The following is a 15,570-nucleotide window of genomic DNA, read 5'->3' as shown; positions in this document are numbered from 1 at the left end:
GTGATGGGGATTCTGTGAAATTAATGTACACAAGATGATTGTGTAGGTGGAATTGTTTTACTCACACTCAATGAATCCCTAAATAGGATCTTAGTTCAGGAGCAAAGGTCCTATCAGGATGTCAAGATTAGCTATTAAAAATGTGGTTTTGTTTAATTTGATCCCCAAGATGGCTAGTGGAGCTCAGTCATGTGAGAGTGAATAAAAATCTTCCAACGTGCTGAATTTCGTAGTTTATACTCATCCCTTCTTCCAACCTTGGGAAAACATGAAGAATCTCGAGTACAAAAGAAACACAAGAAAACAAAGCTTGCCTAGTGTAAATCTTCAGGGAGTAACAGCGTTATTTTCAAATGTGTCTGACAAGCCAGCTAAGATAGTTGGGATTTTCTACTTCACTTCTAATCTAACTCAAGTATAAGGTTTTCAGTTTTCACGTGTCATACCGAAAACATGGAAGCATATAAGAAAAAACACACAAGTGGAAAAGGCAATTTTAAAAGTGGTGAAAGATGATGACAAAATAGAAATGATTAGGCATGTTTAGTTAGTTGATGGATTTTACCATGTGAAAGAGAAAGATTTTTCACAGGTCCCTAAGTAAATTTGAATCAGTAGATGTGCTGGTTTTGAAATCAATGATTACTATTTCTTTTTCTCTTTCTCAATTTGTCCATGACTACTCCATTTTTCCGATCGTCTAATCTCCTTATCCTTCATCATCCCTTCTCTCTCCATCACAAATGCACTTTGTCACTCATAGAACCATTGCTTCTCCATGACCATCAATGGTTTTCATGAAAATAACAAACAACAAGGATCTAACATAGAACAAAAAATCCAACATAGATCAACAAGAAATCCATTCCCAAAGGAAAATGACGAATCACTACGAAACCTTCCCTTGCATGGGAACGTGGACCATCGTGCGCCGTGGCTGTCGGCTACCCCCTTCATCTCGTCCCAACGCCTCATTCCTACCAAATCCAAGGACGAATGAAAACATATCACCATCGTGAACCATAAAAACTCATCGCGAACCTAGTAAATCCCACCGTGAACTATGAAGGAGATTGCAAGCCATCACAAGTTGCATCACAGAAATGGCGGATGCACGCAAGATCAACCATTGGAACGGGGGAGTCTACTCAGATCTGTTTCAATTGAAGCCCAATATTGATAAAAGAGATATGTGATAGGGCATCTTTAGATCAACAAGACGATGGCCGATGGAGATGTGTGGGAGGGTGGTGTGAAGAAAGATGCTAGGTGGTTCACCGCCAGGAAAAGTGGAGATCAAAGTTGCTGGGTCTATGAAGAAAAAAGATGAAAGGGGTTCTCCAAGGAATAAAATTGGGAAGAAGAAAAAAAAAATTTTTTTGAACCATAGATTTCACATTAAAAAAATCTAACGATTAGAAATAATTTGCAAGCAATGCGTAAGAACGTCTACTAGTTAGACATTTTACCAAACTGGTGCCCCTGATGAACACATTAAAGTTCTTAATCTAATCAAAAGCAAATAAACCATTATTTTGATTCACAAAGATGTGAACATGAATATACAATGCTTTTAGCTCAGATTCACGTGTCCAATCACATGACCATAGTGTAATCACGTACTACATTAAAGTTATTACAAAATGAGGAGTAACACTAGTCGATTGTGTCACATGATCAGCCGCTTCAGGGTTCTAACCTAGTAATCAAGAAAGTGAAAAAGTACTATGCATTTGTCATTCAAATTATTGTTAACATTCATCTGAGTTAATGGTATGCTGAAAATACATTAACCGTATATCATTAACTAAAAACCAACGCAATTTTGATTAACTAAGAAGCTATCTTTTTTTCCCACTTCTAGAATATGATATTGTAAGTAATGGTGAACCACGTGCACAAGGCATGCTCTCAAGCCCTTTATCATATAAACCTGATCCAACTCTTGAAAATCATCATTCTCACTTTCGTACTAAAAAACCATTTTCTCCATTTATCATGAAGACCAGAAGAAGTTGCAGAATTTTGGGTGCTGTCTTGGCCTTGGTTGTGCTTCACTTTCTTCTGTTCTCCTTGTACTCTCTCTCCCATGAACAGAGCTTTTCAGGAGAGACAAGTTTGTCAGTGTCAAGGGAGCTTCTATCTTCATCCTTTGCTTCTTTTTCAACAAGTATAAATAAGATAAGTGGAAGCAAGAAACAGAAAAAGAAGAAAGTTATGGAGCCAAGTCTGAGGAAAGCACCACCAAGCATACCAAATCCTACTCAGAACAAGTAGGATTAGACATTTCTTGTAGAGATCTTAGCAAGGAAGAATTCTTTGTGATTTGATCTTGTTGTCTGTTTTGTTGGCCTATTGCATAATACTTATATAGTTTACAAATTTTGCCAGATTCTTAGCTCTTTTTCTTGTTTAATTTGCTATTTCCTCTTGTATGGTTTTAGTGATAATGTTGAAGGAATTAGAGAAAGCACAGGCAGAAAGTGTACATAAGAACTAGAATTAAAAAAAGAAAAGTATATTCCAAGGATTTTGCTTTGCAAAAGGAAGTAATTTCACTAGTTTCATCAGAGGCCTAGATGGGAATTTTCATTTTTGATTATAAGAAAATGTTGGAATTTTTGACAGGCCAATGTTAGATCTATATGAAACATAAGATGTGTATTGCTGGAAAGATTCAAAACAAATAACTTAATCCTTCTTGCTTGCCATTAGTTACCCAATGTGGGACTTATATATTCTCCAGCATTCTACTTTCCATTCCAAAGACCAAATTGGCAAATTGTGGTAATGCTGTTTGCATTTTCACCAAAAAAAAGAGTGAGAAGAATTGTTGTTTTATTTTCTCAAGTCTATTGAACACGGTTATGGCCCTATGGGCTAGCATTCACATGAACTACTTTCCCTTTCTGAAGATAAATAATTGATTAATTGTAATTCTTGGTGTACACGCTTGGCTAGGGGAGATTCATGTTCATGCTACTCAATCATGGCAAGGTCAAAACGAGTCATGAGAACAGATGGCAAAGTGAGGTAGTGCACGTTAGGTTGTTGGCTAGTGAGTTGTTGAAACATCTATCTAGCCATATCATGCATCTTTTAGGTATAAAGTTGGCTTTACAGCCAAATCAATTGGAACTTATTGGTGGTGATATGAAACATAGATCGGTCGTTGAATTGGATGGTTTCGATAGAAAATTGTTAAATTAGTGACAAAAGTTAAGTGTAAATGTGCAGAAAAATGAGATCTCCCCTCTTTAATCAAATGGTAAAGAAAATGTGTTAACTGGGATGATAGGAAAGGAAGACAAAGATGGTCTTCACTTTCTCTTGCCCCATCACCATGAATAACATTTTCTTCCTTTGAAAATTGAGCAGTGTGAAGTATTATGGGGATGAAAGTACTAAAATAAACAATCAATCATGGACAATTCCTGATATTAATTATTTTATTTGCAACCAACCCACTTTTGTAAATTGGAACTCTCCAGTGTGGATTGAAATGCGTTATTAGATTTTGATAAAATCAATATTAAAAGTTTTTTGTTAAAATAATTAATTTTTTTTTTAAAAAAATTATATTAAGTGATTTTGATTAATGTTTGAGAGTAATATTTTAAAAATGAATTTAAAACAATTTAGTATATGTTTGAGAAATGTTCCTGATGGCCGAAACGACATTTTTCAATGGATCACGAACCTATCTTTTGCGTTCGTCCGTTTGGTTGGCATGAGAACGCACACCACCGCATAATACCCTTATAGATAGTCAAATAAAATTCACACTTTCTAAAAATTAGATTTTTTTTTCGTCCAATGCATTGAGAATCAAACTTAAAACGTCATGCATGTACTTAACTTCCATCACTGGATTGACCACAGAGAATTATAAATTAGAATAGCTAGATTACATGTTATTCAAGAAGAGTATTTTTAAGAAATTTTCTAAACCTTTTATTTTATCTATTTCAATCTATGAATTTTAATATTTTTAAAAGAAATTATTAATAGTTATAAACAATCAATCACAATATAATTTTTTTTATCACAAATCTAAAATATAATTTATATGTTCAGATATATTTATTATAAATTTTAATTACAATAAAAAAATTTAATTAATATATTGAAAATTATTTATTTATTATGATTTTTAGTTATATAAAATAAATATTTATTCCCATGTACATGTTAAAATACTAGTCACCTTTAAAATATAAATATGACAAATCTAATAGTCTTCAATTTTAGAATTTATTTATTTATCAAAAAAGTTATAAAAAAAACTTCTCTCAAGAGTAACTTTGTTTGTTGTAAAATTATTCGTTTTGACCTGTAAAATTAGGAAAGCATTTACTATATCATAGCAGAATTTAAATATTTAAGAAAGATATTTTTTTATATGTATAAATTAAATACGATATCAAAAGATTTATAATACTCATTCATGTTGTTTAACCAATTAAATTAGACTTTCTTTATTTAACAATGATACTAAGTTTTATTTAAAATTCTTTGTATGTATTTTTATATTTTTAATACAATAAATATTTTATATATAAATTTATTAGTTTTAGATTGTTTAAAATTAATATAAAGAAGTAAAGATTGATGTTAATAAAACAGAAAAAGTTCAAAAAACCGAGATTTCATTATTCAAAATCCAGTGCTCACAAAAAGAAACATATATGATGGATCATGACCCATAAAAAAAGGACCTGAAATAGACAACAAAGCCTAGAGAGTAGTGCCTAAAGCTGTTTGTTATGTTGTATTCAGATTTCAGAGTCCACATTCGTTTTTCGCGATCTTCTCTTTCGCAAATTCAGACAATTTTTATGCCAATATTTGTGGGTGCATTTTATGTTCATGGCTGTTGGCATGACTTTTTGTCTTTTAAAAATTGTAATAATTCGTAAGCAACAAACAGAGAAGATACCTTGACAAAAATAATGTCGTATGAAACGTTTTCAGAATGTCAGGATTTTTTTTTTTGAGAATTAGGAAAAAGAGATGTTAGGGTCTATGGAAATTAGAAAAATGGGTTGAGACTTGAGAAAACTACAACTCAAACTATGAAAAAAAAATATTAAGAAGACTTTAGTCATATAATAGAAAGATAGAAAGAGAGGTTCACTTCTTTGGTCCATATAAATAATTATTCATTAAAGAATGAAACCAAATGTAAATGTGCAAATTAAATTATAAAGGTATACAATAAATATGTAAGTAAAAAAGTAGCTAGGTTTTCATCCTGAACCCCATTCACCAAAGAAAAAACACATCTTAATTATAATTACCACTGCATTAAACTAGCTAACAATAAAATTGTATAAATATTAATACTAAATAACTTTTTTTTTTTCAAAGGACCTAAATCAATGACTTGAACTGCATTATATTTTGGCCCACCCTGACAACATATATAAGTGATAATAATCTATATACCTGGTATGTCTTTGTGATTTTGAGTGAAATTTGATGTTAAATTTATTTGTGTAGCTTGTTGCTCGTTAATGAAAACTTTGGTGTGTCACCTTTATTGTAAGTGATTTTAGATTTGATGGTTAGCTTCAAGATGAAATTTCGATCGATTATAGGACTAATCTTTTATAGTTATAGTCTTTATAAATTGATATAAATAATTAAGTAGTCAAATTTAATTAAGAAAATTAAATATAAAATTAGATTAAATAAATAAAATGATATGAGAACATGTTAAAAGAACTTAGTTTGACCGAAAATGCGAATATAATATTTGAAAGAAGAACATGTCTCCTATAACAATATTTGTGATCTTTAAAAAAAAAAAGACTCACAATGTTGATTACTAGTTAGGCTAGGCCGTACAGTGGTCGAAGAAGTAGGCTTTTAAATTTCAAGTGAGGAATTAGAGGTAGATCGAAGCAGCTCCCCCACCTTATTCATTTGATCCTGTCCTTGAGAATAAAATCCCAAGTGGTTCCACCCTTTCACTTTTATGTGTAAAAGCAGTTTCTATGGTAACAAGGAGACCAAAGGCACCAAATTTGTATCTACTAAAGCTTCCAATCCATAGCATATCCGCAATAAAGCAGCTAAAGAAGTTTCGGAATAAAGCATAACTCAGGAGAATAAAAGGCATCAGTATTGATGCCATTGCTATCTCCTTTTACTGTCCTATTAACCCTGTAATTGCAAAAGGACTATTGACTGGTCTTAATTTCTGTACTTCTGTACAGATTAGTAGCTAGATATAGAGAGAAATATGTGAAAAAATAGTATTACTATTGAGAAATGAGAACGTAATAAATTAATGGCATGATATATACGACATCAAGAATCAAGATGTGCTAGCTTCCTATTAATTATCTTCCTTTCACCGCAAATAGTTGAGATTCCTCAACGATTACATAAGATAGTCTAATCATGCACAAACTTGATGTGAGACTTGGCATATTTCGTTATCCAAAAATTTTATTTTATCATATTTGGGATCGTCCTAAGACACTGGAGGTATAACATGGCAGGACTAGACAAATATTTGAATACTTAATAGTTTATTTTCAAAATTATTTATTATTTGTTTAATTATCAATTCTTCACAGGTTTCTTCAAGATCCAACATTAATCAGACAGGAAGTCACATCCCAAAGATCACCCTAGACTTCTAGTTCTCTATCCTATTATCAATTATTTACCCTTGCAATTAGCTACTATAAATTAGCTTATCTCTGACTCTCAATAACCCACTTGAGGATAAATAATTCTTTTACCATCTATTTTAATTACTCGGTTTATTTTTTGTTCAATTATTGAGATACTCAAACTATTGAGTAAATGATGCAGGCATATATGCTATTCATGATCAACAAGGTATCAAAAAAGCTTCTAAATACTGTGTGCTAGTAATTTGTAAGTAAAGGCAGGATATGCTACCCTTGGCTGACCTGGTAGAGTAACCAAAATCAATTGATGTCCTAATTAGGGTAAAAGAATGCAACTTTTCTTTGTTTAAGATCAAATGCATCATCAGCACATGACATCAATGACCTGTGCTCTTGTCATGAACATGTGCTCTTCCTTTAAGACTGCTACAAGATTTCCATTTTTCTCTTTTTACTTGAATGATATTCTAGTCAAGTAAGACAGAACACAATCAGTGGGTAGGATAAAAAGGATAACCATCTAAGTTAGTACATTAGAAGATTGCAGAAATAGATGACAAAGTCATTCAATTAGTATATATTACTTTACTTGTAAACATGATTTGGGTTTGAAAAGTACTAGATGTTGGATCTATCACCGTAACTATATATGTTGCCTGTTTCAAATATGTCTAGCTGTCCGGTAGTGAGTGAGAGTGCGTGTATCTTGATCCATGCACTTACCTACCTAATGTGGACCATCATTTTAATATATACTATTACTGTCTAAACCATGTCAAGGTTAATCAAGATTCTCTGCTATGAACCCAAGAACTAGTCTTTTCTGTTAGTGTATCTTCCACCTAGTGTGTTACAGAAAGCATATTCTCTACCTTCCTAATGATTTCTCCCTTATCTTAATTTCTGAAATTTCATCAAATGTTTGCAAATTAAATTTTAAAAAATTCAATGAATATAACTCAATTGGTAAAATATGTACGCTCAGCTTGTGGGAAATAATTGAGTTTAATTATCACAAAATACATTCTTGGAAATGAGCGTGATAAACTTTAAGTGTGATTATTAAACTTTTCAGATTGAGAATTAATCTCATATTAGATCCAAAAGATTGAAATTTATTGGGATACCTGGGAGTTCCATCGAAAAGCCAAACACCTTAATAGTTATAGAAAAAAAAAAAGGATAAAAAGGAAGGGAGGAGTTGGAGTAGGTGAATTGGGTAAAGACTAAGTCTACTCTTTATTGAACTAGCACACATGACATATTTAAACTTGTTGCATCTGCGGGTCTTAATGGAGGGTGTTGTGGACCCATTAGGTATAGGTGGCAGGGCTTCTGGACCCATTAGGTACATTTCTTGATGCTGGAGGTGCTGCTGGTGTTAGATTCATCATATGGGCAACAACATTATAATGCAAGAAGTTAGAAGTGGCAACCCTCACTAAATAGGCCGTGTTTAAAAACTTGGTTAACAAATTGAACTGAATGGAGTTTTGTAAAACCATGATCTACAATTGACATGTGCTCCGTAGCTACGCAATCAGCATGAGATACGGTAGGATGCTGGAAGCTTCAAGTGGTTAAAAAATATCATATTGGTGGTACTCGCCAAGAAATAATTAAATAAGGAATAGTATACCAAAAATAACATATTGGCACTCGATTCCCAATAGGCTACTAAACAAATATGTTAACAAATGAATTGGAAAGTTTGATATTTCTTTCTCGTTATTTTGGCCGCAACCCACAAACTGACTAGCAAACAAGCAAATAACACCAAAAATCGTTTAACAATGGAAAGATGTTGATGTCCAATAATTTATAACTATGTTTAGGTGTCTGGAAGACAGGGCACTGTGTAAATTTGTAATGGCTTTCAATGTGAAAAAACTTAGCCAAAATATATGAGTAACTTCCTCATCAATTCGTTTGTACGTACTTGGCTGTTGTTCTAAAATATATATTTTGTGCAGCCTTCTAGCTATTCCATATATATGAACGAACAAAAATACAATAATTTCCAAAAAAAGAAAAAAACTGAAACAAACATGCATTGATATGAAAATTGAAAACATGGTAATCAGAGATTTAATTTTTTCTATAAGGTGAGATCTACATATAATTTCAAACAGCACTTCTCAATTATTGTCAAAATAAATCTGCAAATTAAAAGTTGAAGCCCACCGTGACCGTATCAACAGACAGAAGAATTGCACAATTCCCAATCCCATATCTCCCATATATCATGTACAATTCTTCAAACTTCAAACCCTCACTTACTCTTTTGAAAAGTTTGGATAAAAAGAAAAAGGAAAATTAATACTATATATGATCCATAAATAATAAATAAAACCCTGGACACATTTGATATGCGATGGTGATGGACAAGATTTTCCCAAATAGTCAACAACAAGTTCGAATTCGAATGTGGGAAACCAACTTTCAAAAGAAACACCAAAACATGTTGAGCTTTTTGGGTTTCACATGCTTCTAGCCAGCATTTCATGGAACCTCCTATCAGACTCTTGCTTTTCCAACCTGAACTTCTCGTGGCAATTGGCAATGAACATTTCCGCCAGCACATCAATCTCGTTCATTTCATCATGCTCATCATTTGTTGCACTTGCACCCTTATTATTACTATTATCACCACCACCACCTTCAACTTCAACCTTCTCCTCAAGCCACCTTAGGTAGGGGCAATCTTCTTCGTCTCGCGGCGGCTCCCCCGAGTCGCGGCACGTGGCGTAAACCGGTTCGGGAACCGGCAACACATGCGAGGATTTGGAGGAGCACCAGTTGTAGTGGAGCCTGAAGGAGCCTAGGATGATCTTATTCTTGCGTCTGTAGTTGTTGTAGTGCTTTTTGTGGATCATGGTTGAGTTTTCTTTAAGAATCTCAACCATAACATCTTTGACTTTGGAGAGTGCACGAATGATTCGGCACAAGTGGGAAACTATGAGGGTGTGCACGATTCTCTTTAGCTTCATGGAGCTTATGGTTGAAGATGGTTTTACTGAGAAGGCTTGTTGAAGAGGGTACAAGGTTTTGAGATGCGAAGGGCTAAACATGTTTTTTTTTTTTTTGTTCTTAAGGGGGCAGGTGTAGATAGAAATTGTTTAGAGAAACAGTTTGTGACTGTGTGAGAGAGTGATCATCAGTGTTGTGTTGGGTTATGTACTTGGGGGCTGTTGTTGTTGTAGTTTATATGGGATGCCAACACTGGTGAATTACCACTTTGTCCTTTGTTTTTTTAGTTTATTTAAAGGATGCCCTACACTTTTTGTGTGGAAAAATTAGTCAAAATAACATTGTCATATTGCTCTTTTTCTTTTTGTGGATATGTTGGGGACAAGAGACCCGCTTGTTTGTTTTTAAAAAAATTAGTTGGCTAAGGCTTCAGCAGCTTCACGAACACTCAATTTCCTGGTGGTGGTGTTATTATTATGTTATTACAATAGTATGCAATATATTAATAAAGTTTTGGTTTGAGTAATATTTTAATTTATTCAATCTTTTTAGACAAAATGTCCAATTCAAGTCTAATAAATAATAATAAAAAATATAATTAAAAAGAAAGAATCTCATTAAAAATAATTAATTCAGATTTTCAATCAAAATTAATGATTAATAAAATTAATAGATATTTTGTATCGATAACATAATAAAATAAACAATTGATAAGCTGTTCGAGAACGGTAATTAAGGCTCGAGAATCGCCATAATTACGAACCCAAGGATTATAATACGTGATATGGGAACTATTAATTAAATGATTCATTAATTAATAATCCTGCAGTTTCTTAAACACTGCTAGTGGTTTTTATTTTATTGCTAAGAACTTTCATCCGAATTTGCAGCCAAAGCTGTTTTTTTTTTTTTTTGCATAAACAATAGCATCCTAGATTTATACGTACTTTGACACTTTCTTTACGCAGACCTTTGTTTGCATTATATTATTATTATAGGGGGGAAGAACGTGTGTCATTGAATGACATAAGAAATTAGATCAGCAAAATAATTATAAAAGAGAACGTAAGAAAGTTGGATAATATCGTGGAGTGATTTAATTGAAGGCTAATGATATATATATATATATATATATATATATATATATATATATATATATATATATATATAGCCACTTAACTTTTTCTTTTCACAGCTGTTCAATACCATTTAAGGATTGACATATATTAGTAAATCTTCGGTGATATGCATGAGTTAATTTCTTTTTTTGAAGAGGCATGGGTTAAATTTTAGTAGTGTACTTTCAGAAGTTTTAATACCCAAGTTAAAATTTAATCAAGACTCCTACGTGGAACCTTAAGGAGTTTCTTACAAAATATTTTATCTTCACAGTAATACCATAAATAAATAAATAAAATGTCATTATCTTCACAATACAAAGTATAAAAGAAGAATTGTATATTTGGTAAAAAAAAAAAAAGAGAAAAAAATAACATTTTAATAGTTTATCTTAACCCAAAACAAAAATAGTCACTTTAATATTAAAATATATATTTTATTTTAAAAAAATTCTAGTTAAAAAAAGTCAGAGGGGCCAAAGCTCCCCTATTATCAAAGTGCGTGCGCCCTTGTTTAAAGTTATAATTATCTCATTTAATTTTACTTGAAGTACATCACTGCACATGTATTTCCGTGTTATCTTCATTTTATTATAAGATTAATGTTTCTGCATATGTTTGTGTGATGATTGTAACATTCATCTTTGATCAATCAATTTTAATACACTTATTATAGCTTTGTATATGAATTCAATGGATGTTTATTATGCCTAATATTGGTATTCTAGTATAGTTTTGTTGGATTTAGTTAGGTCTTAATGCAAATCTTAGATAGTTTTCAAATTTTAATGTATATTGACCTTTTCTCCTTGTTAACAATGCGACAAGTGTATCAGTTATACATACATGTAATAAAGTGAGAAAGTAAGATTATCGCTTCTACAAGTTTGTGGTTTAACAATGATGCAATCAATTAATTACTCTTTTGATTTGAAAACAATAAAAGAATAAGAATTTTAGGTTTTTGATTTAATTGAAAGAAAAAAGGATTCAAGTAATAAAAGCATTGAAAATTCAATTAATTAAAACTGTCAGGTGTCAGAAACCCTTTGATTCTCCCATAAGATAATCTCTTTAGTTTAACGCGCCAAATTGTTGGACGATAAACCCTTTATTCCTAATTATGAATCCTAATCCTTTAGGCAAGCAAAATTAGTAACAGGCAGTAGATGTAGAAAATGCACAAATATATACATACAAGAATTGCATGGTTATTGAATTAATTGAACAATCTAAACCCCAGTTTAATTACAAAATTTACATTATGTATCAGTTTCATAACCAGAATAAAAAAAATGTATCAATTTCATAATCAGTGTCAATCATGGAAAAGTATTGGACATAAATTCAATAACTTAATTCACATAAAAAGAAATGCGATTTAAATGGGAAATCAATTAAAATGGTTGGAACTGAGGTTCATCCTAACCTAACCCAAAGGAAATTAAAAAATCATAGAAAGAGAAAAGAAAATAATCTATAAAAGAGATATGAGGATAGAATCATATATAAATCTTGAGGGATTATTCTCACTTCTTTTCGTGTTCAATGACAAAGAATGATTCTCAAACTATAGGAGTCCAAGAAATCCAAACTTGTAATTTCTTCCATTAAATAGCATAGGCTTTTCGGACCACAAGGATGCACCCACGCCCAAAAGGGAATAAATAAACAGGATTACAAGAGTGCAAATCCACTCAACAGGGTGAAAGTGCACTGGGCAGACACTTAGACTCGTCGAGTAGTCACGTGTAGGTCTATTCACATTGCTCTCAAATTTTCATCTTAATTTTAGGCATTTTACATGTAGAATTGACTTTTTGTGTCTTCATCAAAGTTGCATATAATTTTGTCCTTGAAGGAATTGCATCAGTATCATATCATTTAGATGTCTTCAGATTAATATATGGTTAAATGTTAAAACACTGCACCTATATCAGATTGTCAGTACAACACACTTCAACTTGAAACCCAATTTTTGTGTTTGGATCACTTTGAATTTGATTAAACTTGCTTCATGAAAAGTGTATATATATGTGTAAGCTTCCCGTACAGATCAAGATCACTTCAATCATATTCCTAGAGTCTAAGACGTGATCCAAACAAAAAGGAAAGGTCAAATTAAGTTCGAGCCTAAAAAATAATGGAATTTTTTTGTTATGGTTCTTTTTTCCTACATTATAATGACTCAAATTTAAAAGTTATAGGACTAAAATAAATATTTTAAAAGATAAATAACTAAAATGGATCCTAAAAATGAAATAAAGAAAAAATATATTTTAACAAATAATAAATTATGTAGATATTTTTTCTAAGTAAAATGATAACAACGTTTGATATGTTCTTTTATCACTTTACTGCAATAAGATGTTGTCATGTTTGACCTTTGCCAACTCAAGAACCTGGTGGATAATCTCAAATCTTATTCTGAAGATCTCTCCCTTTTTTTCTTATTTTTATACTGAAATAGTTCTGCCTGACCCATCAATTAGTTGGATTTGAAGGAGACATGCGCAAAATTACGTATACTCAATTATTTGTTTTAAAACAAGACAAGAGACTTTTTACCCTGGACATGCCCAATGCATTAAACTGTGTTTCACCATATTTTTTTTCCATAAAAAGTTGCATCAAATTAAAACTCAAGATAAAAATTTTAAAAATAAAATGAAATTTAGTTAAACCAAAAATTTCTATTTCTCTCTCTTTATATTAGATTAAAAAATGAATTCGAAAGGAAGAGAAAAAAAAAAAAAAAAGCATGCAACTTAACTTTTAAAAGTTAATTTCAGTTATATATTTTTATAGTTTTACAAATTTTTAAGAGTTTTTGTTCTACTTGAACTACTACTCTTCTATACTCCTCCATATTCTAATTCTTTTATCCCACTCTAAAGAAACGTGAGCTACGACATGTTTTGAATCAACATATTATATCATTTCACGTTGTGTAAAAATAATTGTGACTTCTAAATTTATTTAAACCAAAAATTTATATTCTTCTCTCCCATAAATTATATTGAAATGAAATGAAAGAAAGAGAAAAAAAATAAAGTGTGCAACTTAATTTTAAAAGTTAATTTCAGTTATACTTTTTTATTTAATAGTTTTACATGCAATTTTAAAGAGTTCTCGTTCTACTTGAACTTCTACTCTTCTACAGTACTCCTCCTTTCTTATTCTTTTATCTCACTTGTACTCCATTCTAATTCTTTTGAAGTAACGTGAGTTACGATGCTTTGCATCAAAATATTATATACATATATCTTTTCAAGTTATTTTTTCGTGTTATTATTAAAATAATCGTGTGACTTCTAAATATATTTTTTTCATATTGTAAAATTTTATAAAAAAAGTATACGAAGTAAGAGGCAATACTTACCTGTTTTTTTAAAAACAAAAATTACGTTATCTTTCATCGACTAACACATCGCTTTGTATTGTTTTCGCCCGGAAATTTTACGTACCACAAGGCAGTGCTCTTCAAATGGTTTGTAACTTATCTTTCGTAAACTAAAACACATCTCTTCGATGATAAAAGAAAATCTCTTTGATGATAAAAAAACACATCTCTTTATTATAATTAGAACTATAATGATACGTAATATAATAGTTAATTACTATTCATTTAATTATCTGAAGTCTAGATATGATAAGTATTATATTACTTTTATCCGCATCCCTATTGATTGTCATCCTTACAAGTCAAAACTTCTTTCTTCTCATCGTATATTCTTGGCTTAGTATGACCATTAACAATTTCCAATCTGAACTTTTTTTTTTCATTTCCAAATTTGTATTATTTAATGAGATCATTAGGGCTCTCAACACTTCACTAATTACTTTTACAATTTTAAAGATTACATATCCTTTGTTGAATGCAAATAAAGAGTCTAAATAAGCTACAAAGTGGAGTGCTGGCTATTTTCTATACATAGTCATAGGGTGTTGTTCGTGTGTCGGTAAGTGTACCGATTCGCACAAGTAATATATAAAATGGTAATACTGAGTACCGTATATACAGAAAATTTGTTTCACTCAGACATTGTACATTCAGTAAGCAAACATTTGTATAAATTAAAAGCAAAGTAAATATTAAATTGAATTCTGTATTACAGTCTATTTGAGTATAAACTAAATATCTAGGATTATAGAAGCGAAAACAGTCAAGCAAAAAGTGTTGGGTTATTCTATTGAGTTCCTCTTGATGTTATTATGTATTTTTCTCTATTTAACATTATCCTAGTGTTCTTATGCTAAGAAATTACTCAAATCAAAATTCCTCTAGTGAATGAGCCTAACTCTCTTTAAATTTCGTCATTGATCTCTCAACAAACTTAGCTTAAAAGCATTGCATTAAGTCTACAACATAATATGAACTAGATCTCTGCACTTCATTCCTAGACATACAGATTTCTAGCTTGCTCTATCAAGTTCTAAGGCTTTAAAGCATTTCCCAATGCTAAAAATCCTAACTATACATACAAATGGGTGATCAAGCCACAAGCATGTAAAAATAAGCATAGATAGAAGCAATGAACATATAAAAACAACATTAAATAGATAGTGAAAGAATATTACATCAAAGGTTCAGCCGAACTTCCTAACCAAGAGGCTTAGCCTTCCATTACAAGAAATATGCTCTCAATACAAGAAAGGACAGAGTTTAGTGAAAGAAAATGGCAAATAAGGGTTGAGGATGTCTCCTTTAACCTCTAAAATCTTAATTTCACTCCTCTAACCTAAGCTCTCTTAACAGCTCTATTTTTGTCGCTTCAGCTTCTCCTTGTGCTCTATTTTTTGACTCTCTCTTAAGTTTCTGTCAACTTCAATGT

General features: G+C 31.3%; 1 protein-coding gene across 1 annotated transcript; it reads right to left on the bottom strand.

Moving 5' to 3' along the window:
* Window positions 1-8,739: 8,739 nt before the first annotated feature.
* LOC114406772 lies at window positions 8,740-9,943 on the bottom strand. The gene has a single exon (XM_028369581.1). The coding sequence runs from the start codon at window positions 9,716-9,718 to the stop codon at window positions 9,128-9,130; it is 591 nt and encodes a 196-aa protein (XP_028225382.1). The 5' UTR covers window positions 9,719-9,943; the 3' UTR covers window positions 8,740-9,127.
* Window positions 9,944-15,570: the final 5,627 nt, after the last annotated feature.

The sequence above is a fragment of the Glycine soja genome, chromosome 3 (assembly GCF_004193775.1).
Source record: "Glycine soja cultivar W05 chromosome 3, ASM419377v2, whole genome shotgun sequence".
Taxonomy (NCBI): Eukaryota; Viridiplantae; Streptophyta; class Magnoliopsida; order Fabales; family Fabaceae; genus Glycine; species Glycine soja.
Note: the sequence above shows the minus strand (reverse complement) of the source record. Positions and strands in the feature narration are given on the sequence as shown.